At 44.6% G+C, this 23,211-nt stretch overlaps 1 protein-coding gene across 4 annotated transcripts in view; it reads right to left on the reverse strand.

Annotated features, from left to right (window-relative positions):
* Positions 1-15,179: 15,179 nt before the first annotated feature.
* Positions 15,180-23,211, reverse strand: part of RAB3IL1 (RAB3A interacting protein like 1) — a 51,194-nt gene continuing 43,162 nt past the window's right edge. For all 4 annotated transcript variants that reach the window (XM_069738509.1, XM_069738508.1, XM_069738506.1 and 1 more), the window contains 2 exons: positions 19,123-19,189; positions 15,180-15,399 (listed from right to left, as the gene is read on the reverse strand). In XM_069738509.1, coding sequence (XP_069594610.1) covers positions 15,317-15,399; positions 19,123-19,189 — 150 coding nt within the window. In that variant the 3' untranslated portion in view covers positions 15,180-15,316. The remainder of the gene's footprint in view (positions 15,400-19,122; positions 19,190-23,211) is intronic.

Consider the following 23,211-nt stretch of genomic DNA (forward strand, 5'->3'; position numbering starts at 1 on the left):
AGTATAGGTCATCAAAATGAGATCGGTGGGGTCAGAAACCTGATCAGCTGGTATCTGCTCCAGCAGTGACTGGGCATAAACAGATGGAATAGAGATCGATAGTGCAGCCCCATGCAACGTGTAGCGGCAGCTGGCGAGAGCTGCAGAACATGGAATGGCGTGTTGATCTGCAGATCCGTTCCATGGGTTTATATTCAGCTGCGGCTAGAGCAAATAACAGATGATCAGTGTTGGATCCCCACTAATCTGATCACGTTTCGTAATATCTAATAGATTTTTTTTTTGTGTGCAAATTTATTGTGCAAATTAAAAAATAAATCTCCTGCTGCTGACTAACAACTATCAACTATCAGCTATAGGCGATTATAATATTCTTATTATGTGTCAACATTTAGTAGCACAATATGTTCTAGGCACCACAAAGGGGCGAGAGAGGAAATAGTACAAAAAGGCATATTAGGGTATATCAGCACTGGTTGGAGTTTTCATTGGCTGATTATGGCCACAAGTGAAACTTTAGGTTAAAAGGTATGTACAGGGTGGATCGCGGTAATTTGCTTTTTTGCACTGCATGCTGTGGCGGCACTGTCGGTCGAAGAGAGGGGAGAGTGGGTGTGGCTTACAGTGGCTGATGGGAGATTTGTATTCCTCTGCCTTTCAGTTGCCATCATGCAGTGGACACGTGAGGAGAGGTCATTTTGTGTTGAAGCGTATTTTTCAAATGCCCACTCGATCATTGCAGTGCAGCGTGCTTTTCGTTTACAATTCGCTGTTCCTCCACGCGGACGTGTTCCTGGACAGCAATCAATTGTAAATTGGGTGAATGCATTCAGAACAGCAGGGAATGTGTCATGTGTACGAAGGGGACCTGAGAGAAGGATTACAACACCACAAAACATCGAGAGAGTTAGAGCAGCAGTACTGCAATCTCCGAAACGCTCTGCTCGGAAGCAATCATTTGCTCTTGGCATTTCAAGACGTTCTCTCCACCGGATTCTTCATGATGAACTGAATTTTCACCCGTATAAAATGTGCGTGGTCCAACATTTGTCAGCATGGGACTATTTGACACGGCGGACCTCTTGTGAAGACATGTTAGCAACGATACCCCGTGACGCAATTGTGTTTTTTTCTGATGAGGCACATTTTCACCTCAGTGGGTGTGTAAACAAACAAAATATGCGTTACTGGAGTGAAACAAACCCCAGAGAAGTTCACGAGAGACCTCTGCATTCGGACCGCGTCACTGTGTGGTGCGCCATATCACGAGTAGGCATCATTGGTCCTTACTTTTTTCAGGATAATGGTCGTGCCATAACTGTGAACTCCGAACGGTATTTGTCTATGATACAGGATTATTTTCAGTCGGCTCTTGAGGCAATGGAACTAGAGGATACATGGTTCCAACAGGATGGTGCCACTGCACACACAGCGAGGGTTACCATGAATTGTTTGAGGCAAATGTTTCCTGGACGGCTTATCTCTTTGAGGGGAGATGTGAACTGGCCAGCACGCTCACCAGATTTAGCCCCATGCGATTTTTTCCTTTGGGGTTACCTGAAGTCTAAGGTGTATATCAACCGTCCCAACACCTTGGAAGACCTAAGGAACAATATTGAAGCTGAAATTGGCAGAATACCAGTGGACATGCTTGTTAGAGTTCATGAAAACTTCAGAAAACGTATGCAGCAGTGTGTGGATAGCGAAGGTCGACATTTGCCAGATACACTATTTAAAACCATGTAATTTAAAAATTCTATTACTGTTCAGTATAATTAAAATATAAAATAAATTTTTCTAATGATAATAATTTTTTTATTTCATTCCCAAATCAGCAAATTACCGCGCTCCACCCTGTATGTTCTCCCCGTGTTTACGTGGGTTTCCTCCGGGTTCTCCGGTTTCCTCCCACATTCCAAAGACATACTGATAGGGAATCTAGATTGTGAGCCCCATCAGTGATCATAATGTGTGCAAACTGTAAAGCACTGCGGAATATGTTAGCGCTATATAAAAATAAAGATTATTATTATTATTATTATTATTAAAAGGTGACACCTAGTGGAAAAGCTGCCGGTCACTCATTTCCCAGAAATAGTAATGGAAATGATGGAAAAGTCTTGTAAGTGTAAACTGGGAGTTGAATAATAAATAATAAGAACAACAATAACACAATAATAATAATAAAATAGACACAAACGGTTTGCCGTAAAGAAATCATTTAATATCATTTCATAGATCAATATACACATGTACTCTCTCACTCCATGTTGCATAATACTGGTTAGTAATGCCCCCAATAGGGTGGTCTGCAGCATAACATGACCCTTCTCCTCCCCTTTGTGCTGCACACATATAATACATGCTCATGTAAGAGATCAATAGACGGATTCCAGACATTACAATATGAATATGTCCTTTGTAAAATAAGGAGGTTGTGCTTTGTCACCAGTCGCAATAATGTCTTGTGAGTTTGAAGAGACTATGATTTGTGCCAGCAAGTAGTCCCGGATTGGCATGTCAGATTACTAAAAAATGTGGTATAGAAATAGCACTACAAGTACAAGGATGCACAGTAGACAGAGAGGTGCAAGTTCTCATAACATAGAGGCGGGTGCACCTGCTGTTGATTATAAGCCTTCACACTTGGCATGCTGGGATTAGTAGTTCTACCACTGCTGAAGGCCATTGTTTGCCCATGCTCCTCTTAATATATGAGCTACAGCATTGTATTAAGCTCTAAGCACCATGGATGAGTGGGTCGCTAGGGCTGAAGCAGGCCCAGGAGACAGCGGTCACGTGTTTAGGACAAGACATTGTGCTTCATTTATAGAAATTGTCTGAAAGGCAAACGGTCTTAGCAACCAAAGTACAGCTTTCATTTTTTAAAGTGCTCTGGTAAAATGAAAGCTCCTCTGTGATTGGTTGCTATGAGCAACATAGACATATTTTTTTCTATTAGCTTTGGAGTGGTAAAATGTGTAGTGTACAGCATCGCTCAGGGGAATATACCCCAGTCATCAGTCACACACAGGCTGAGGGGGCCCACGGGGCCCTCCGCCATATGAGAGGACACCGGTATAATAAATATTGCATAGTAGGTGAGGGGCTGGTTACAGACTTTAATTGGTGCCCCCGCCACTGTCAAGGGAACGTCCCAAGATTGGGAGCAAAAGGAACACCGTGAAACCTTATATTACAAGGTCACTGATTCATTTAAATGGGCATCATGTAATGCTACCCGTCCTGAGTAGATGGCCGCCCCCGGCTTCACAGCTGAGTACCATGAGGGAAGTGAACGGCGCTGGACAACCCCTTTAATACCTCTATCAGGGCCGAAGCTCATAGAGCACCTACATTTGATTTTTTAACTATGTGATTGTGACTATGTGGAAATGCTCTACCGGTCAGTGGTGGCACTCACACCGATCGCTCAAAGCACTTGTTGGCTGTGCGCTGCTCCAATAATGGGGTACACACAGCGGTATGGGGGTCAATAGCATGTCTATGAGGCAATGCTCCATTCTGCGTATGGGCCCACACACTTTACACAGAGCACCGGCCCCGTGTTCACAGAATTAGCCGACGGTCACACCACCATTTTCTCTCCACCTGATTATGCAAATTAGGCTCTGATCAGAGTTTGGTCACAGGGTGATTAGAGTTAGATCAGAGTGGGATCCGATTTTCTCAGAAGTGGAGAGAAAAAAAAAAGTTTTGTCCATTATTCAGTCCGTGAAAATCATACCATACTCGGGTTTTTTTCTGTAAACATGAAAGGGCAAGTGCCATGGGATTCTGAGAGGCAAATCGTGCGTGCTGCAATATTTTACCTCAGACCACTCGGTCTAAGAAAAAATATCAGACGTGCTCAGCCCCATAGAATAACATCGGTACAAGTGTTATCAGTCAAGGCCACGGATAGCACTCGGCCGATTAAAATGGTGATCTGCGTGAGCCCTTAAAGGGACACTGTCACCTGAATTTGGAGGGAACAATCTTCAGCCATGGAGGCGGGGTTTTTGGGTATTTGATTCACCCTTTCCTTACCCGCCGGCTGCATGCTGGCTGCAATATTGGATTGAAGTTCATTCTCTGTCCTCCATAGTACACGCCTGCGCAAGGCAAGATTGCGTCGTACGACGCTAGTGTGAAAGTAGCCTTAAGCAACAGAATGGTCCAGGGGTTGGGTTCTGTCCTTGAAGTCAAAGCAGTGCCTCTTCTTCATTCTCAGAAACAGGGAGCGCATAGACGGAACAACATTATTTAGATCAGCTGAGGGTGACCACTGCAGAACATGGTGATCATTCAAATGATTAGCAATATGTGACCATGTAGAACCCAAGAGTGTTCCTCTACCAGGGCTCCTCTACATCTTGAGTGGCGGTGGCTCCACTATAGTCTTGACATTGGACAAATCCTTTAAGCACTAGGAACTTCCAGATATGGAGATAACACCTGCTGGAAAACTCTCGGATTCAGTTTATCCCTAAAAATGTTCCCGTGCAACCATTGACCTTTTTCACCTGCTATTGTTTTCTAGTGTCTTCTGTGGGAACCTCACTGGTTGTGGGGCACCAGGGTAAATGCATTAGCTGGACATGAGCCTGCGCTATGTGGTAGATTTCGTGACCACAATAACATATAGTTGACATTTACATTACGTCCAACAATCTTGCTCCATTATGTACAATACTGAGTCCTAAAAACAGATCATTAAAAAAATAAAATGCTACATTTAAGACTAACGAGTTGGAGACTACATTATTTTCCTGCGCTGGTTGGAATTTGGGAAAAGGGTTTTCAAGACTAGTATAAAAATATTTTCTTTTAAGAAAGTCACAGTGAATAGCAGAAAGCTGGTGTGTATGGACGGGCTGCAGCGAGGGTGAATGGCTTGTGTGCTGAGGATCATTGTTAAATCTCTGTAAAAAAGGAAAAAAAATGGAAAAAAACAAAAACAAAAGGGAATCTGGCCCCAGATGTGAAAAGTGAGTTGTTCAGCTATTCGGCAACTGTCAAGAACTTATTATAATTACTCACCTAATAAAATGTGTCTAGGTAGCCCTTTAAAAGTAGAGGATGGTTGATCAGTGATGCCAAAAAATTCATGGTCATTGGCCAAGAAACAAAAATCATAGTAGATGAATGCTGAATAAGTCAAATTTGGGATGAAGGAATTTTACGGGATATTACATGCCTACCCTTAGGATGAACCATCATATTATACTAGTGGGTCTCTCAGATCCTTCTCTATTTGATCTGATACTGATGAGATGACCTATTTTGAGGACTATCAATAGGATCAGTAATAATAAGGTCCTGAAGACCCTTCATTCCCATTCTTTAGAATTTATCACCTATCCATATAGGATATATTGCTGATTGATGAATGTTCATCAGTTGGAATTCCCATCAATTCCAAGAGGGCTCAGCAGAGCGCTCTCTGAATGGAGCGATGACCAGGGATGAGCACCAGGTGTCCATTCTATAGGGCTGCCAAAAAAAGCCAAAGACTGGTCTCAGCTATCTCCAGCAGACCCATAGACCATAAAATGAGAAGCACTGACTTAAATATATAAAAGCAGCTATTTTACCAAATGTGATCGAACTGACCCTAGAATTTACCCCAGGATTGGGTGTTTATGACCAAGTGAATGTGGCCAAATGCATCCGTTGATGATTGTTTTCACATTGCATCAAGTTTTGAACATCATCATCAAATGAAAACTCATTCAGAGTATGAAGTGGATTGGCCTAAGATTAATTTTTTGAAAGCCAGATTAAAAATACTCAAATGCTCAAAACGGTCTTTGCAATAAATAAATTACACAGAAGGATAAAAATTCTACTGACGTTGGTGGCGCACAAGAGGGTCTGAAAATCTGTGGTGATGAAAATTTGTTTTTTTTTCAGTTTAAGATCGTGTTCAGACAGTGACAGTAAACACTGTGGCAAATTGTGGGCATTGACTAGCTCTGTGCGCATGTCCACAAAGCAGACGAGTGCAGGAGCTGCCTCCTAATTAGGTGCTGCAGACTCCTCTGAATATTGCAATGGGCAATTTTTCCATGTAAACCATCGGGCCATGTACACTGGCGATAATGGGTCGGTTTGCTCTCTATGGACGATCTTTGGCGAACACAGACAGCACGCAGCCCAATAATATGCCCATCCGAATGAGGCTCCAGGCTACATTCACACATCAGTGTGTCGCGGGCAAAGTATGGACGAACTACACAGACTGACTGCGGGTTCCCGAGCCGGGCTCACCAGCCTTATAGATGCCTATGTGGCTGCGGAGTTTGTGTCAGGTGACCCAGTGGCCAGTCTGTACACTGCGGTCCGTATTCGGGCCACGACACACTGATGTGTGAATATAGCCTAATTTCCAGTCTTGTCCACCAGTTAAGTGGAAGAAACAAGTGTGGAATATTCCTATATTATCAGATGCCAGAATAACGGACATTTACTGTATACCATACTAACCATACACTGTTAAGCCTAGTAATGGTTCTGAGGGAGCAGAGCCCAACACAATAAATTAAAGACATTTGAGTGTCATGCTACTCCCATCAGGCCCAGCACCATGCCTGACACAGTGCATCATTAGTTTTTCTTTTTGTCCAATTTTTTATTTTACATTTTTGGTATAGCTATTTGTTACAGATCTCTAAATGGATGATTGGGCAATTCAACTGTTATAAGTCCTTGGGGCAGTTAAAGGACAAAGTAGATTTTAATCAAAAGATCTCGAAATAATAATAAGTTCCACAATTGGATGTGTGAAAATATCGTAGTTACTTACCGATAACGGTATTTCTCTGAACCCATGACGGCACTAACGAGAGAGAGGGATCCGCCCTCAGGGACAGGAAACCCACAGGTTAAAAAGGCGGGACCTCTCCTCCACCTCAGTTGGTTTACAGAGCCTTGCAGGGAATTTCTGCTGTAACTTAATTGGTTATTTTTACACAACAAATCATAACTATATAACTTATATAAGCTCATATATATATATATATATTTTTTTTTTTTTGCACACCTCGTGACTTAAATTATTAGTAGTGTGGACACCCATACGTGAAGGGAGGGAATATACAGGTGCCGTCATGGGATCAGAGAAATACCGTTATCGGTAAGTAACTACGATATTCTCTTACCCCATGACGGCACTAACGAGAGAATTTCAAAGAATGAAAGTTTTAGGGTGGGACTACTGCCTCAAGAACTCTCCTACCAAAAGTTAAGTCTGAGGGAGAAGATAGATTAAGCTGATAGTGCTTGAAGAATGTAGAGGGGGAAGACCAAGTGGCTGCTCTACATATTTGATCTATTGATGCTCCACCACGTTCAGCCCAAGAGGTTGCCACCGACCTGGTTGAATGGGCCTTAATTGTGTCCGGAGCTTGTTCTCCGGAAGAGGTATATGACATCTTGATGGCATCTCTTACCCACCTTGCCAACGTGGCTTTCGATGCCTTGTGACCCTTATTTGGTCCCTGAAAGCAGACAAACAGAGCCCTCCCTTTCCTACACTCCCTTGTGGCTGACAGATAGTGTGTTAGACATCTCTTTACGTCTAGTGTGTGTAGAGCCTCCTCTTTTTTGTTTTTTGGATTGGGGCAAAAAGATGGTAACGCTATCTCTTGAGATCTGTGGAATTTTGACGCCACTTTGGGAAGGTAAGAAGGGTCAGTTTTAAGGATTACTCTGTCATCTAATATTTGGGTTAGAGGTGGGTAAGCTGATAAGGCCTGCAGATCACTAATCCTGCGAGCTGAGGTTAGGGCCACCAATAAACAGGTTTTCCAAGATATTATTTTCAGTGAAGCCTGAGATAAAGGTTCGAACGGTGCCTTAGTTAGTGCTGAAAGGACTAAGTTCAGATCCCAGGGAGGAGCGGTGAGATGTATAACTGGTCTGGACCTAGTAGATGCTCTAATAAATCTTTTTACCCAGTGATTCCCCGCCAAATCCTGGTTGTAAAGGGCACCCAATGCTGCAATCTGAACTTTCAGAGTGTTTGTTGCTAGGCCTTTCTCTAATCCTTTTTGAAGAAATTCTAAAATTTCCTGAATTGGCATCTGATTTGATAGGATCACCCCTGACGTGGAGAGGAACTTTTTCCAGACTTTGCCATAGGCTCTGGTAGTTATAGGTTTTCTACTGGCCAGCAGGGTAGAAATTAAATTTGAAGAAAAACCCTTTTTTGTTAATAGTTCCCTTTCAAAAGCCAGGCCGTCATGTGCAAACTTTTTATTTGAGGGTGATTCACTGGCCCTTGATGCAGAAGGTCTGGGATATCTGGGAGTACCCATGGATCCGCTATGGACATTAGGCGTAGCCATGGGAACCATACTCTTTTCGGCCAGAACGGAGCTATCAGTATCACTTTGGCTCTGTCTTCCCTGATTTTCTTCAAGACTAAGGGAATTAGAGCTATCGGAGGAAACACATAAGCTAGATGGAATTTCCATGGAATTAACAACGCGTCTATAGCCACTGGACTCCCCCGAGGATCTATCGAGCAGAAGGCCTCCGTTTTCCGATTTTGATTGTTTGCAAATAGATCTATATCCGGGGCCCCCCAAAGATCCACTATGCGTTTGAATATACCGTATATACTCGAGTATAAGCCGAGATTTTCAGCCCAAATTTTTGGGCTGAAAGTGCCCCTCTCGGCTTATACTCGAGTCAATGTGGGTGGCAGGGTCGGCGGGTGAGGGGGTGAGGGCGCTGAGGTATACTTACCTAGTCCCAGCGATCCTCGCGCTGTCCCTGCCTTCCTCCCCGTCTTCTGTGCTGCAGCTTCTTCCTCTCTTCAGCGGTCACGTGGGACCGCTCATTAGAGATATGAATAAGCGGCTCCACCTCCCATAGGGGCGGAGCCGCCTATTCATTCCTCTAATCGGCGGTGCCGGTGACCGCTGACAGGAAGAGCTGCGGCACCGAAGACCAGGCAGAGGGACAGCGCGAGGATCGTCAGGACTAGGTGAGTATGTCATATTCACCTGTCCTCGTTCCAGCCGCCGGGCGTCGCTCCATCTTCCCGGCCGGCGCCTCCATCTTCCCGACGTCTGCGCTCTGACTGTTCAGGCAGAGGGCGCGATGACGCATATAGTGTGCGCGGCGCCCTCTGCCTGATCAGTCAGAGCAGAGACGCCGGGAAGATGGAGGCGCCGGAACGAGACGTCGGGAGCTGCAATCAAGGGAGGTGAGTATGTGTTTGTTTTTTTTTATTGCAGCAGTGGCGGCGGCGGCAGAGATTTCTATGGGGCACAATGAACGGTGCAGGGAGCAGAGCTGTGTATAGATGTGGGACATGCAGGGAGCAGAGCTGTGTATATATGTGGGACATGCAGGGAGCAGAGCTGTGTATATATGTGGGACATGCAGGCGGCAGAGCTGTGTATATATGTGGGACATGCAGGGAGCAGAGCTGTGTATATATGTGGGACATGCAGGGAGCAGAGCTGTGTATATATGAGGGACATGCAGGCGGCAGAGCTGTGTATATATGTGAGACATGCAGGCGGCAGAGCTGTGTATATATGTGGGATAGCAGGGAGCATATGGCACCGTATATGGCACAGCAATGGGGCACAATGAACAGTGCAGAGCACCGTATATGGCACAGCAATGGGGCACAATGAACTGTGCAGAGCACCGTATATGGCACAGCAATGGGGCACAATGAACGGTGCAGAGCACCGTATATGGCACAGCAATGGGGCACAATGAACGGTGCAGAGCACCGTATATGGGCACAGCAATGGGGCACAATGAACGGTGCAGAGCACTATATGGGGCACAGCTATGGGGAAATAATGAACGGTGCAGAGCACTATATGGCACAGCTATGGGGAAATAATGATCTATTTTTATTTTTGAAATTCACCGGTAAATGCTGCATTTCCACCCTAGGCTTATACTCGAGTCAATAAGTTTTCCCAGTTTTTTGTGGCAAAATTAGGGGGGTCGGCTTATACTCGGGTCGGCTTATACTCGAGTATATACGGTACTTGTATTTAACTCCCATTCCCCCTGTTTTAATTGGGTTCTGCTTAGAAAATCTGCAGTTTGATTTTCTGACCCTTTTATGTGAAGGGCTGTCAGGGTGGACAAGTTGGCTTCTGCTTGTGACATGATGAAATTTGTCACTTTCATTAGGGATTGAGACCTCGTCCCTCCCTGATGGTTTAAATATGCTACTACCACCCTGTTGTCCGTCAGTACTCTCACGTGGTGGGAACGGAGGGAAGTTAAAAAATGATTGATGGCGTACTGAACTGCTAAAAGCTCCTTCATGTTTGAAGTAAGGTCTTTTTCTTCTACTGACCAAGGACCTTGGGCAATTTGCCTGTTTAGGTGGGCCCCCCACCCCCAAGGGCTTGCGTCTGTGGTCAGGATTATCGAGACCGGCCATACCCATGGAACCCCCCTCCTGAGATTGGACGGGTCTGTCCACCAAGCTAAGGAAGTTTTTGTCCGAGAGGATATTTTTAATTGCTTTTCTAAATTTCCTCCTGCGTGGGATACCGCCTCTAGTATTTCCCACTGGAGATCTCTCGAGTGGCTCTGAGCCCACTGTACCGCTGGGATACAGGATGTCATTGACCCCAGTATGGACATGGCTCTCCTTAGACAGATCAGAGGAGAGATACTCAACTGATTCACTAGATGTATCATGTTGGCTACTTTTTCTTCCGGCAGACGACACTCTTGCTTTGTTGAGTCTATTAATATCCCCAAGTACAACTGTACTTGAGATGGGATAAGCCTGGATTTTTCCAGGTTCAAAAACCATCCTAGATTCGATAGGGCTACCATCACTCTGTTTAGTTGCTGGCTGCAATGTAGAGAGGAACTGCCCATCACTAGGAGGTCGTCCAGATAAGGCACAATCAATATGTTTTGTTCCCTTATATGGGCCATTACTTCCGCCATTAATTTTGTGAATACTCTCGGGGCAATGGCTAGACCAAACGGAAGAGCCTTGTATTGGTAATGTTTCAGTTCCCCTTGTATCATTACTGCAACCCTGAGATATTTCCGGAAATCCGGATGGATTGGCACATGATAGTATGCGTCCTTTAAGTCTATAACAGTCATGAAACAAGACGGGATAAGGGATCTGACACATGATTTTATTGTCTCCATTTTGGATTTTTCTATTACCAGGTATCTGTTTAGTTGTTTTAAATTTATAATTACTCTGAAAGTTCCGTCCGGTTTTGTTCGAAGAAAGAGCGGAGAATAAAACCCCCTCATCTCTTCCTGTTGTGGAACTTCCTGTAAGACTTTCTTCTCCAGAAGACTGAGAACTTCTCTCTGGATGCTCAGCTGCTCGATCTCTGACTTTCTTCGTGGTGTGACCACAAACTGATTGTGTGCCATTGTGTGAAAGCTTAGTTTTAGGCCCGTCTTTATGATGTTTAGAGTCCAGGCACTTCCAGAAATTTTTTCCCAGGTTGGAAGAAAGTGGGTCAGTCTCCCTCCTACCTGGGGCGCACCCTCATTGTGGCTGTTTTTTATTATCCGGCTTGTTGAACATGAAACCTCCTCTTTTGAATTTTCTGTCTTCCCACCCCTCCTTTTGATTTTTTGGGGGGCGTCTTTGTGTGAACCTCCTTCCTCGAAAGGGCCGCCTATAAGATTGATTTAGGAATCCCGGAAAGGCTTTCTTTTTATCAACCGCTTTTTCGAGGACATCGTCTAGGGTGGGACCGAACAAATATTCACCTTCACACGGAATGGAACACAACTTAGCTTTAGTTTGCAGGTCCCCCGGCCAGCACTTCAGCCATAATGCTCTCCTAGCCGCATTTGAGAAGGAAGCCGATCTTGCCGTCAGTCTAACTGCGTCTATTGAGGCATCTGCTAAATATGCAGCGGCCCCTCTCATCGCTGACACGGAGTCTAGTATAGACTCTCTCGGGGATTTATTTTTTAATTGAGTCTCTAAATGATCCAGCCAGACCATTAGTGCTCTAGCTGTACACGTAGCAGCTATACCGGGTTTTAGCCCCCCGCTGGCGGCCTCCCAGGACCCTTTTAGGAAGACATCGGCCTTTTTATCCATAGGATCCTTGAGGGTCCCCATATCTTCAAAAGGCAGAGCGAACTTTTTAGAGGCTTTCGCGATGGCGACGTCTAATTTTGGCGCTTTTCCCCATGAGGCGCAGGCTGGGTCATCAAATGGGTATTTCCTTTTGGGTGTTAACAGTACTTTTTTGTCTGGTCTTTTCCACTCCTTTTTTATAAGGGCTTGAATTTTTTCATTTAATGGGAACACTCTGTACTTCTTTTGTTCCAGGCCACTAAACATAAGATCTTGTACAGATTTTTTGGAACGAGTATCTGCCAGACCCATTGTCGCCCTAACCATTTTCACCAACGCATCCGTTTCATCTATTGGGAAACAGTTGCGACCGCTTTCTGAAGATGCGGAGGAGGATGATGAAGCTGTAGAGCTATCAGAATCCCCACTCGTACTATCTCCCTCGCTGGAGCTGTAATCTGGAGATTTTTCTTTATGTTTTCTTTTACGGTTTTTTACGCTTTTTAATGCGTCTGCTACTTGGGTTTTAATTAAATCTTTTAATTCAGATGTGAAACTTGGTGCCTCCTCATCAATGGTGTTCTTAATACATGACGCACAGAGTTTTTTAACCCACGAATCTGGCAAATCTGCTGAACAAAGTGGGCACACTTTATGTTTACTTTTCCCTTGGCATTTCTTTCCCTAGGAAACAATAAACCCCTATTAGAATATACACTTTCACGGAGGTCACTTACCCTCCTAATGTGAGGAAGATACCGGTTGTGGCTTTGAGGATGCCTCCTCCACTTGAACCACCGTCTCCCTCCTGGATCCACCAGAGCCTCTGCTGCGCTGGGATCCTGAGCTGCTGCGCTGCGTAGGTTTCCGTGACGAATGGCGCTCCTTCGGATTCTTTGTCACAGGGGCCTGTGAAATTTCTTCCACCGACTGCTCTATTCCACTCATGGTGGTAATTACTGAGCAGCGGTATGCCCCTTTTTTTCCGGTTTTTATGCTGACAGAGCGGCGCCAGGTAACTTCCGGTTTACCCAGAGGTACCTTGCGCCGACCCCGGAAGTGACCCCCGCGCCTGCGCAGTAAGTTGCCGGACCTCGCGCGCGCGCTCACTACTTGCCGGCTCACAGGAGGGACGGAGCTTCTGCAGCCGCCGCTGCAATCTGCGTCCTGCCGCTTGTCGGTGACCAGCGTCACCACCCCCTGTGCGCCTCATGGACCGGCGGAGGAAACCTCCAGGTAGCCGCCGCTACCTATTACCGACCACTCCATTGAAAAGAGAAGAGGCAGGCTCGGTAACCTCTTCACTGCCTCCCCTCCGCGCATATCCACGAGGCCCGCCGACCCCGGAACGCGCCTTCAGGGAGGAATCCACCTGAGACCGTGGCAGGGCCCCCCGCTGCCTGAACTCGGCCCGATGGTCCCTGGACTCCTGAATGGTGAGCTGTGGGATCCCCGTCGGGGACAGGAAACCGAACTGAGGTGGAGGAGAGGTCCCGCCTTTTTAACCTGTGGGTTTCCTGTCCCTGAGGGCGGATCCCTCTCTCTCGTTAGTGCCGTCATGGGGTAAGAGAAAATAATGTTCCTGTGCTGAGATAATCTTATAAATGTGCCCCTGCTGTGTACTGTGTAATGGATGTGTCTGACCGTGCAGGGACATGGTCTGATCATACCACAGCTCCTGGGCGGGGGAGAAAGCAAAAGAGAGGAGACAGACATTACAGCACAGGATTGCAGCTGCTGCTTTCTGTGAGGTAAAACATTTCCCCTCCTGTTTAAAAGCAAACAGTGCAGAAACATTTTTTTAAGACATCCAATAGTGTAACTTTTTTTTTTATTCCAAGCTCTATAGATTAAAATGTACTTTGTTCGTGGGAAACCTCCTGTAAAACCTTGAAAGAGATGCTTTAATATGTCATATATAGCTGAGGCCGGTTTCACTCGTCCTGATATTTCCGGTACCAGTAAACACGGTACCAGAGATATCCATGTGTGTCCTACACGTGACTCACGTATGGCAACCATGTGCCGCATCAGTACCACACGGACGGCCGCCGGGAAGAAGCGCAGAATGAATGAAAGAACAAAACGACGTGGGATCCCCCCTATATTTTTCAACCAACCCGGCAAAACTCATAGGTGCAGGCTGCTATTCTCAGGCTGGTAAGGGGCCATGGATATGGGCTCCCCCAGCCTAAAAACAGCAGCCCACAGCTGCTCAGAAAAGGCACATCTATGAGATGCGCCAATTCTGGAGCTTTGCCTGGTTCTTCCCACTTGCCCTGTAGTGGTGGCAAGTGGGGTAATGAGAGGCTAATGTCACCTTCCTATTGTAAGGTGACATTAAGCCGGCTAAGTAATGGAGAGGTGTCAATAAGACAACTATCCATTACTAATCCTATAAAGGGTTAATCAAACACCACACAGTAAGAAAAAAGTATTTTAATGAAATAAAACAGTTTACAGCCAGGAGCGGTCGCATTAGCACCGCTCCTGGTTGTAAACTGTACATTCCTCAGATATGGATTACTGCGTGGGACATGACTGTAGGGCAGACAGGTATGGGTATATTGTTGGTTTATTATTTTGACATTTTTTACAGGAGATCAAGGGCTTCGCTTGGAATGGCAGACTAATGGAAAAACTGTGTTTATTGTTTTATTTCATTAAAAGACTTTTCTTGCTGTGTGGTGTTTGATTAAACCTTTAACAACTATAGGATTATTAATGGATGGGTGTCTTATTGTGAAAACCCGCTGACATGTGCATAGACCCATTCAATTGAATGGGTCTACGTGTGTCAGTGTCTCCGGGACGCGAGAAAACCGTCACTACACTTACCGGAGGCACTGACGTGTGAAACCAGCCTTATAAAGTACCAGGTGATATACACAGCGCCACTTACTAACAGAGAAGTAATAGTGGACAACCGAAAGCAACCAATCAGAAGTTAGACGTAATCTGTCTTGTGCAAATTCCGACATTAGAAGCAAATACGTAATTAGTTGCTGTGGGTTCGTGCACATTACAGTCATTTCCGGACTTCTGTAAAGTGACTAATTCTACCTGCATGTCATGTTTCTTCTCCAGAGTAGGTGGGTTTTGTACCATGTAGGAAGGGATAACAAACAGTTCACACAGACGCAGTTGTGTCTTCACAAGCGCACACTCACGCCTCCATTTTACTTGACCCGCAGCAGCATTTTGGTGTTTTATTTAAGTGTTGTTCTGGCAGTCCGGGTTCTGTTGACACCATTAGGACTCGTTGGGAAAGAACCCAAGTTTTGCAGACGACATCTCACGTCGGAGCCTCATGATTTCCCAGAATATCAGCTCCGCTGCACAAGTGGAGAAAAGGAGCTTTAAAATCTATTTTATGTAATGAACCAGCACAGCGAACAGACATCAGAAAGGACAAATGTCATTATGCATAATAGTAAGGTCCTGTTCACACGCAGCAGTCACGCTGCAGCTGAAAACCACAACAGTCCTGTGCTTCTGCGGCCTCTCCACTATTTTCCTGCACAATCGCTGGATCTTCCAAGGAAACTGCAGATTATGTTGGAGGAAATCAGTTCCATCCATCTGAACAGAATTGCTGCAGATGAATGGGAAGGTTGTTGAATTTGCCGCAACAAAATCTGGAACAAATATGTAACATGTGAATTTAGCCTTAGGGTACGTTCACATGTTGCACGTTTGGTTTGGGTTTTCAGCATGTATTTGCTGGCAGAAAATCCACAGTGTAATACAGTATACAAGTTGCTGAAAATGCCTGTGCAGAAACAGACATGTTGTACAGATGTAAAAATTGTAGCACATCAACTCTTTGTGCTTGGATTTCACTATTTGCAATGGAGACAATGAAATGTGCAGCAATTCCACAACAAAATCTGCGGCAAAATATTCATGTAACAAAGACATTCAGTGTGAACTTACGCTTAAGGTACCTTCACACATAACGATATCGTTAACAATATCGTTGCTTTTTGTGACGTAGCAACGATATCGTTAAGGAAATCGCTCTGCGTGACAGCGACCAACGATCAGGCCCCTGCTGGGAGATCGTTGGTCGCTGAACAAAGTCCAGAACTTTATTTCGTCGCTGGACTCCCTGCAGACATCGCTGGATCGGCGTGTGTGACACCGATCCAGCGATGTCTTCACTGGTAACCATGGTAAATATCGGGTTACTAAGCGCAGGGCCGCGCTTAGTAACCCGATGTTTACCCTGGTTACCAGCGTAAAAGTAAAAAAAACAAACACTACATACTTACCTACCGCTGTCTGTCCCCGGCGCTGTGCTTCTCTGCACTCCTCCTGTACTGGCTGTGAGCGTCGGTCAGCCGGAAAGCAGAGGGGTGACGTCACCGCTCTGCTTTCCGGCCGCTGTGCTCACAGCCAGTACAGGAGGAGTGCAGAGAAGCTGAGCGCCGGGGACAGACAGCGGTAGGTAAGTATGTAGTGTTTGCTTTTTTTACTTTTACGCTGGTAACCAGGGTAAACATCGGGTTACTAAGCGCGGCCCTGCGCTTAGTAACCCGATGTTTACCCTGGTTACCCGGGGACTTCGGGATCGTTGGTCGCTGGAGAGCTGTCTGTGTGACAGCTCTCCAGTGACCAAACAGCGACGCTGCAGCGATCGACATCATTGTCGGTATCGCTGCAGCGTCGCTGAGTGTGAAGGTACCTTTAGGCCGGGGTCACACTTGTGAGTTCAATGCGAGAAACTCACGCATCAATACCTAGCACTGCCGCTGGCACTGGGGATCGGAGCGTGCGGCTGCATGTATTTCTATATACCGGGTATTGATGAGAGAGACTTGCACGAGTTTCTCGCATTGAATTCGCAAGTGTGACCCCGGCCTTAGAGTGTGAGTTATGTAATAGATGCATATGAGGCATCATTCAGACGTCTGTGAATTGCATACGTGTCCTACGTGGATAAAATATGTACTCATTATGGTCTATGTGATGTGTTTTGATCTGAGTAAGGACAGGTGCAGATGACCATGTATTTTTTCATCCAGACAATTATACCAATGACACTCTGATCATACTCTGATCAGAATTTGATCATGTGATCATAGTATGATCAGAGTGTGATCTGATTCTCTCAGATAAGGAGAAGATGGAGAAATAAAATTCTCAGTTCATCAGTCCGTGTAAATTGGACTGCACTCAGATGTCAAACGAGTGGAGTCTGATGTTTCCCATGCACTCATTGACTTGAATGTCCGAGTGCAATCAGAATATTGGAGCAAACTTGGGCACGCAGCGATTTATTTCCCCAGACCATCTCTCTCCGAGGAAAAAATTGGGACATGTGCACGGTCCCATAGAATAACATTGGTCCAAGTGCCATCTGATGTTTAGTTAGATCACAAATGGACAATAAATGCGCTCGTCTGCCCTAACAGATCATAATCGCCCATACAAGTCAATCGTCCGTGAAAAATCGCTGTCAGCGCACATTACCATCCATGTGTTATCCTTGTTTTCACCATTGCATTGTTTAGGAGAATCTTAGCAATTTATTGATTTATTTTTTCATATGAGAAAATCACTGATGGCAAAAACTGGAATGCTGACTGAATACAGAGGAAAATTGGATCAAAAACATTAGATGAAAATCAGACTGGTTTTTTTTGCGTACCAGAAAAACCGCTGATGTCTGAATGAGGCCTTAGGCAACTGCTTGTTATGCCGGTCTTCAATATACAAGCGAGGAGTGCAGTCACACTAGCAGTATTTGGTCAGTATTTGTAAGCCAAAACCAGGAGTGGGTGATAAATACAGAAGTGGTGCATATGTTTCTATTATACTTTTCCTCTATTTGTTCCTCTCCTGGTTTTGGCTTACAAATACTGATGTAAAATACTGACCAAATACTGCTACAGCAGCCTTAGGGCAGTCCCACACGTCCAGATAATTCCGGAAACCTTCTACTGTATGAGCGGTCACGTGGGGCCGCTCATTTACAGTAATGAATATGCGGCTCCACCCCTATGGGAGGTGGAGCCACATATTCATGACTGTAATCGGCGGCCCCACGTGACCGCTCATAAAGTAGAAGGTGCGGCCAGGACAGGAAGCAGCGCCAGCCAGCGAGGGAGCCGGGTGAGTATTTTAAGAACAACGGGCGGGCACACAGGAGGTGGAAGGGGGGTGGGCACATGGATCTTTATTGTAAACACGAGAAACAAAAAAAAAAAGGATTATTCATATCTTCTTTACAGCAAATGCTGCTGCACAGAAGATATGAATCGCGGTTTCAGCACCATGTGGGGGGGACAGCGTTTACTGTAGCGCTGTCTCCTGCACGGCACACAGACTGCACACGGACAGCATCCGTATGCGGTACGTGTTTTACATGGACCCATTGACTTTAATGGGTCCGTTTAATCTGTGCGCTCCCACGAACACTGACATGTCTCCGTGTTTGGCACACGGAGACACGGTCCGCAAAAAATCAATGACATCTGCACAGATGCATTGATTTCAATGTGTCTACGTGTGTCAGTGGCTCCGGTACGTGAGGAAACTGTCACCTCACGTACCGGAGCCACTGACGTGTGAAACCGGCCTCAGGGTATCAGCACATGTGTTTTTGCAACATTTTTTCTGCACCAAATACCATAGTGGAGGCAGGAAAAGCGCTGCATGCAATACGTGGATTTTTGCCTTGTTTTTACATGTTTTTTTTAAGTGTTTTTACTTGCGCTTTTCACCCATTTATTGCAAAAACATTGAAAGCATTGACATGCTGCGTCTTGGCAAAAACAAAGCAGGGCTCAAATGCTGCCCATTTAACACACCGACTGCACTGTGTATAATATGTGACAAAACTGCCATGTGTGAACACAACCCTACAGTACACCGGGAACTAAGCACCTCACTGCCATCATTATTGCAATGACAATTCATCACTCGCTGTAGACGCCGCCGACGCCATCTTTACGGTGCACGGCTCGCCTGTGCTGGCTTTGTTCCTTTTCACAGATCATACAAACTGCACTGAGGACAAGAAAGTGTCTGGAGCACAAGATGAGGCTACTTACTGTCCTGGCGTACCAGACCTTGCTGAATGTAACGGATGTAAGTGAAGAAATTGCAGACTGCTGTTATCTGTAGGAGAGAATGCAATGTGAGAAACAAGGCAGTAAGGACGCAGGACAAGAGCTACTGGGAGACGCCACCACACACCAGTCCACAGTGGTTGTCATCCTTGTTTTCTAAAGGGAATGAAACTAAATAAGTGATGTACTTAAGCAGGTCTGGTCTCCCCGGGCCTAGTGGTCCCCATGACACCCTCATGGCCTGCCTCTATACCACACATGGCCTTAGTGAGAAGGGGAAAGCACCAAGAGAGGTGATATGGCATAGAAAGAAGATGGAGCTGGAACCTCCTGGGAAGGGTTCATAGTGGAATTGAGCAAAATATTTTGTACTGCCCTGGTTCAGTGTCCTGTCCTCTGGGACACGGCGGTCTTCAATTCCGCACCTAGTGTCCTTGACCAGACGTCCAGGAGGGCTATTGGACTTACTAGGCCTCACAACATCATAGCAAGTGCAAGAGTCACCCAAGATGAGGTCCAAGGACACCGGACACAGAAGTGAGGAGCCAGATGAAGGACTGGCAATAAATAGAGGGGAGGTAAGGTGACAACTAGTGAACTAAAAAGTGGTGACGTGTTTCTATTATACTTTTCCTCTGATTGTTCCACTCCTGATTTTGTCTTACAAATACTGAGGTAAAATACTGACCGAATACTGAACGTGTGAATGTGGCCTTAGAGTATGTCATTCCATTCATAAAAATAATCAGCAGGAACGCATGGTCCTGCTACATTCTTTGATCCCTCTGCAAATAGATGCTCATGCCAGTCTGATAGGTCTTTAATTCTATAACTTCCCATCCACTCTTTTGGAGTACCGTAAGTGGATACCCTTCATCTGTATTCTGCCAGCACTATAAGTGCTGCAGCTTTCCTTCTCTGACTTTCCAGCATGCGTTACCACATTATTGTCATTGTTATGCCTGTATGAAGTGTGACAGACAGGAAAGCAGGAGCAGACAAAGGCCCTCCCCACTGTAATCCATCTCTGCTAGAGACGAATTGCACTCCATCACAGGCGGTCAGCAGGGAAAGACAACATAGTTTGAAAATAAAGCAATTTGCAAATTGCCTGTTTATCACCATATGTATCAAATGAGATCACATTGTCTGAAAGAACAATTAGAATTTAATATGAATGGGACATACTGTGGATGCACAGTGGTGGTGGTAAAGGAAAAGCTTGTGTACTAGTCTACAACCAGAGAACTGGAAGCTACATCTTAGGTAACTCGGGGTATTTCATAAGTCTCTATAACAAAAAAAAACATGGAGACAATTTATTAAAGCTTTAATGCCAAAAAAGTGTCATAAAGCTTTGAAAAGTCACCAAATACTTGCACAATGTAGAGTTGTAATGAATGAAATGGGCAGAGGTGGGGAGTGGCCAGGGCTGGCGGGAGCGTGACCGAGCCTGCCCGTCCAATTCATCAATAGCGCTGGAGTTTGCATGGCCGGAGTATTATTTCTGGAGAATGGTGGTTTGGGTGATGAACCCACTTCACCTTCAGAATGGGATACAGCACCAAGAGAATATCCGTTCAGGGACTATGCGGGTAACAGGTGATCTGTGGAGCGGCAGAGTGCCGGTGTGCTACCTGATGAAGAAAGGCGAGTACAGTGCGAATAGTGAATTACCTTCATTAGAATTCCTCAATCCACAAACAGATTGTCAGCTCCGGACTGGAACCTTCGCCAGGTGTCTGTATAATGTGAGAACTATGAAAAGAGAGAAAAGAGACATACACAACACCAGGGATCACCAAGAAATAATAAATCCTAGATATATAATATAATAAATTTTATTAAGGTCAAACAAGACACTGCAAACAATTAAAAACACTTAAAAACCAAAATGGAACATATCCCAAATAGGGAATACCCCTCAAGACCCAAAGCTTCTCTTTGCCCCCATGACTGACTTCTTACCGGACTAGTTATTGGTCAGATTTAGCTACTGCTTATAGGCAGGTTGTTACCTGATCTCTATATTCTATCTGTGCATGTGTTCTTTACCTGCCGTTTTTGTGGTTTAGACGTCGCCCTGCATCCTATGTTGTACTTATGTTATACTACCCACAGGTAGTTGGAGGTTGTCCTTTGGCTAATTAGGCATACGGGATGTGTACACATCTAAAGTATTAGTTCCATCTCACTTAGGACACTGCCCTACCTGTTTATTATTGATACATTGTGTGTGTGGACCTTTTTTTGGGAGCTCTATTTTTTATTTTTTATCCATTATGGATATAATCTTTATACGCCTATAGACCACATCTTATTGTTTTCAGCCCTGAACAGCTGTATACCCTTCATCTATTGATATCACATATTGTAGTGTGCACCTACATGTTATATCTGTATGTATTTTCTGGTCTGAAGTCATCTTCTGGGTCTTGGGGGGGTATTCCCTATTTGGGATATGTACCGTTTTGGTTTTTAAATGTTTTTAATTGTTTGCAGTGTCTTGTTTGACCTTAATAAAATTTATTATATTATATACCGTATCTAGGATTTATTATTTCTTGGTGATCCCTGGTGTTGTGTATGTCTCTTTTCATGACTCTGGTTTGACATACTCCAGGTGGATCCCAGTCTTTTGATAATACGATGGTGCCCTCCACCCCTGTTTTCTTCTATAATGTGAGAACTAGGCGCTGTTTAAAATATCAGTTTTGGCAGTAAAAGCTGGTATCAGTTTACAAAAATATTTTTTATGTATAAATATTGGCTAAAAATACTAAAGGAATTCATATTAAATACATTATAGTGCAATTAAATTAATTGTAATTGAAAATGACAGAAAAATAGATAATCATTATACAGATTACAATCCATTATTAGAAGGTCATGTGGTTTCAATATAATTGTAGGGAGAATTAATTTAATAGAAAACATTAAAATGCATAATTCATAATTAATGTTGCTATCTTTTTAGGAAGCTGTAGCTGGTTATTTGTAACAGTTTGTATCATTATATTAGCCCATCAGATGTAGTTCTTTGATCCAGAATGGATCGGTCATTAGACCGGTGTTTCCCAAACTCTGTCCTCATGGCCCCCAGCTGATGATGTGTTCAGGATTTCTCTCTCCTTTTTAGTAGGTTAAATCTGTTTTTTGTGCATTTGGGTACTTGATATATACTGTGTTCCAAATTATTATGCAAATTGGATTTAGGTGTCAAAGATTTAATTGTTTTGTTTTTCAAATAAACTCATGGATGGTATTGTGTCTCAGGGCTCAATGGATCACTGAAATCAATCTTAAACACATGTGATAATTAGTTTTCCAGGTGATTCTAATTGAAGGAAAACTACTTAAAAATGATGTTCCACATTATTAAGCAGGCCACAGGTTTCAAGTAATATGGGAACTAAAAAGGATCTCTCTGCTGCTGAAAAGCATTAAATAGTGCAATGCCTTGGATAAGGTATGAAAACATTAGATATTCCACGAAAACTAAAGAGTGGTCATCATACTGTGAAGAGATTTCTGACTGAAACTGAGCACAGAGAGCGTTCATGCAGATAAAGGCATAATGAGGAAGGTTTCTGCCAGACAAATTCGTTGGATTAAGAGTCCAGCTGCTAAAATACCATTACAAAGCAGCAAACAGTTATTTGAAGCTGCTGGTGCCTCTGGAGTCCCTCGAACCTCAAGGTGTAGGCTCCTTCAAAGGCTTGCTGTGGTGCATAAACCTAATATTCAGCCACCCTTAAACAGTGTTCACAAGAAGAAATGGTTAAAGTGGGCCCAGACATACATGAACACTAATTTCCAAATAGTCTTGTTTACTGATGAGTGTCGAGCAACCCTGGATGGTCCAGATGGATGGAGTAGTGGATGGTTGGTGGATTGCCACCATGTCCCAACAAGGCTGCAATGTCAGCAAGGAGGTGGAGGAGTCACATTTTGGGCCAGAATCATGGAGAAACAGCTGGTAGGATGCTTTAAGTTTCTTGAAGGTGTGAAAATGACCTCTGCAAAATATATAGAGTTTCGAGTTTCTGACTGACAACTTTCTTCATGGTA

Source organism: Ranitomeya imitator, chromosome 9 (genome assembly GCF_032444005.1).
Source record: "Ranitomeya imitator isolate aRanImi1 chromosome 9, aRanImi1.pri, whole genome shotgun sequence".
Classification (NCBI taxonomy): Eukaryota; Metazoa; Chordata; class Amphibia; order Anura; family Dendrobatidae; genus Ranitomeya; species Ranitomeya imitator.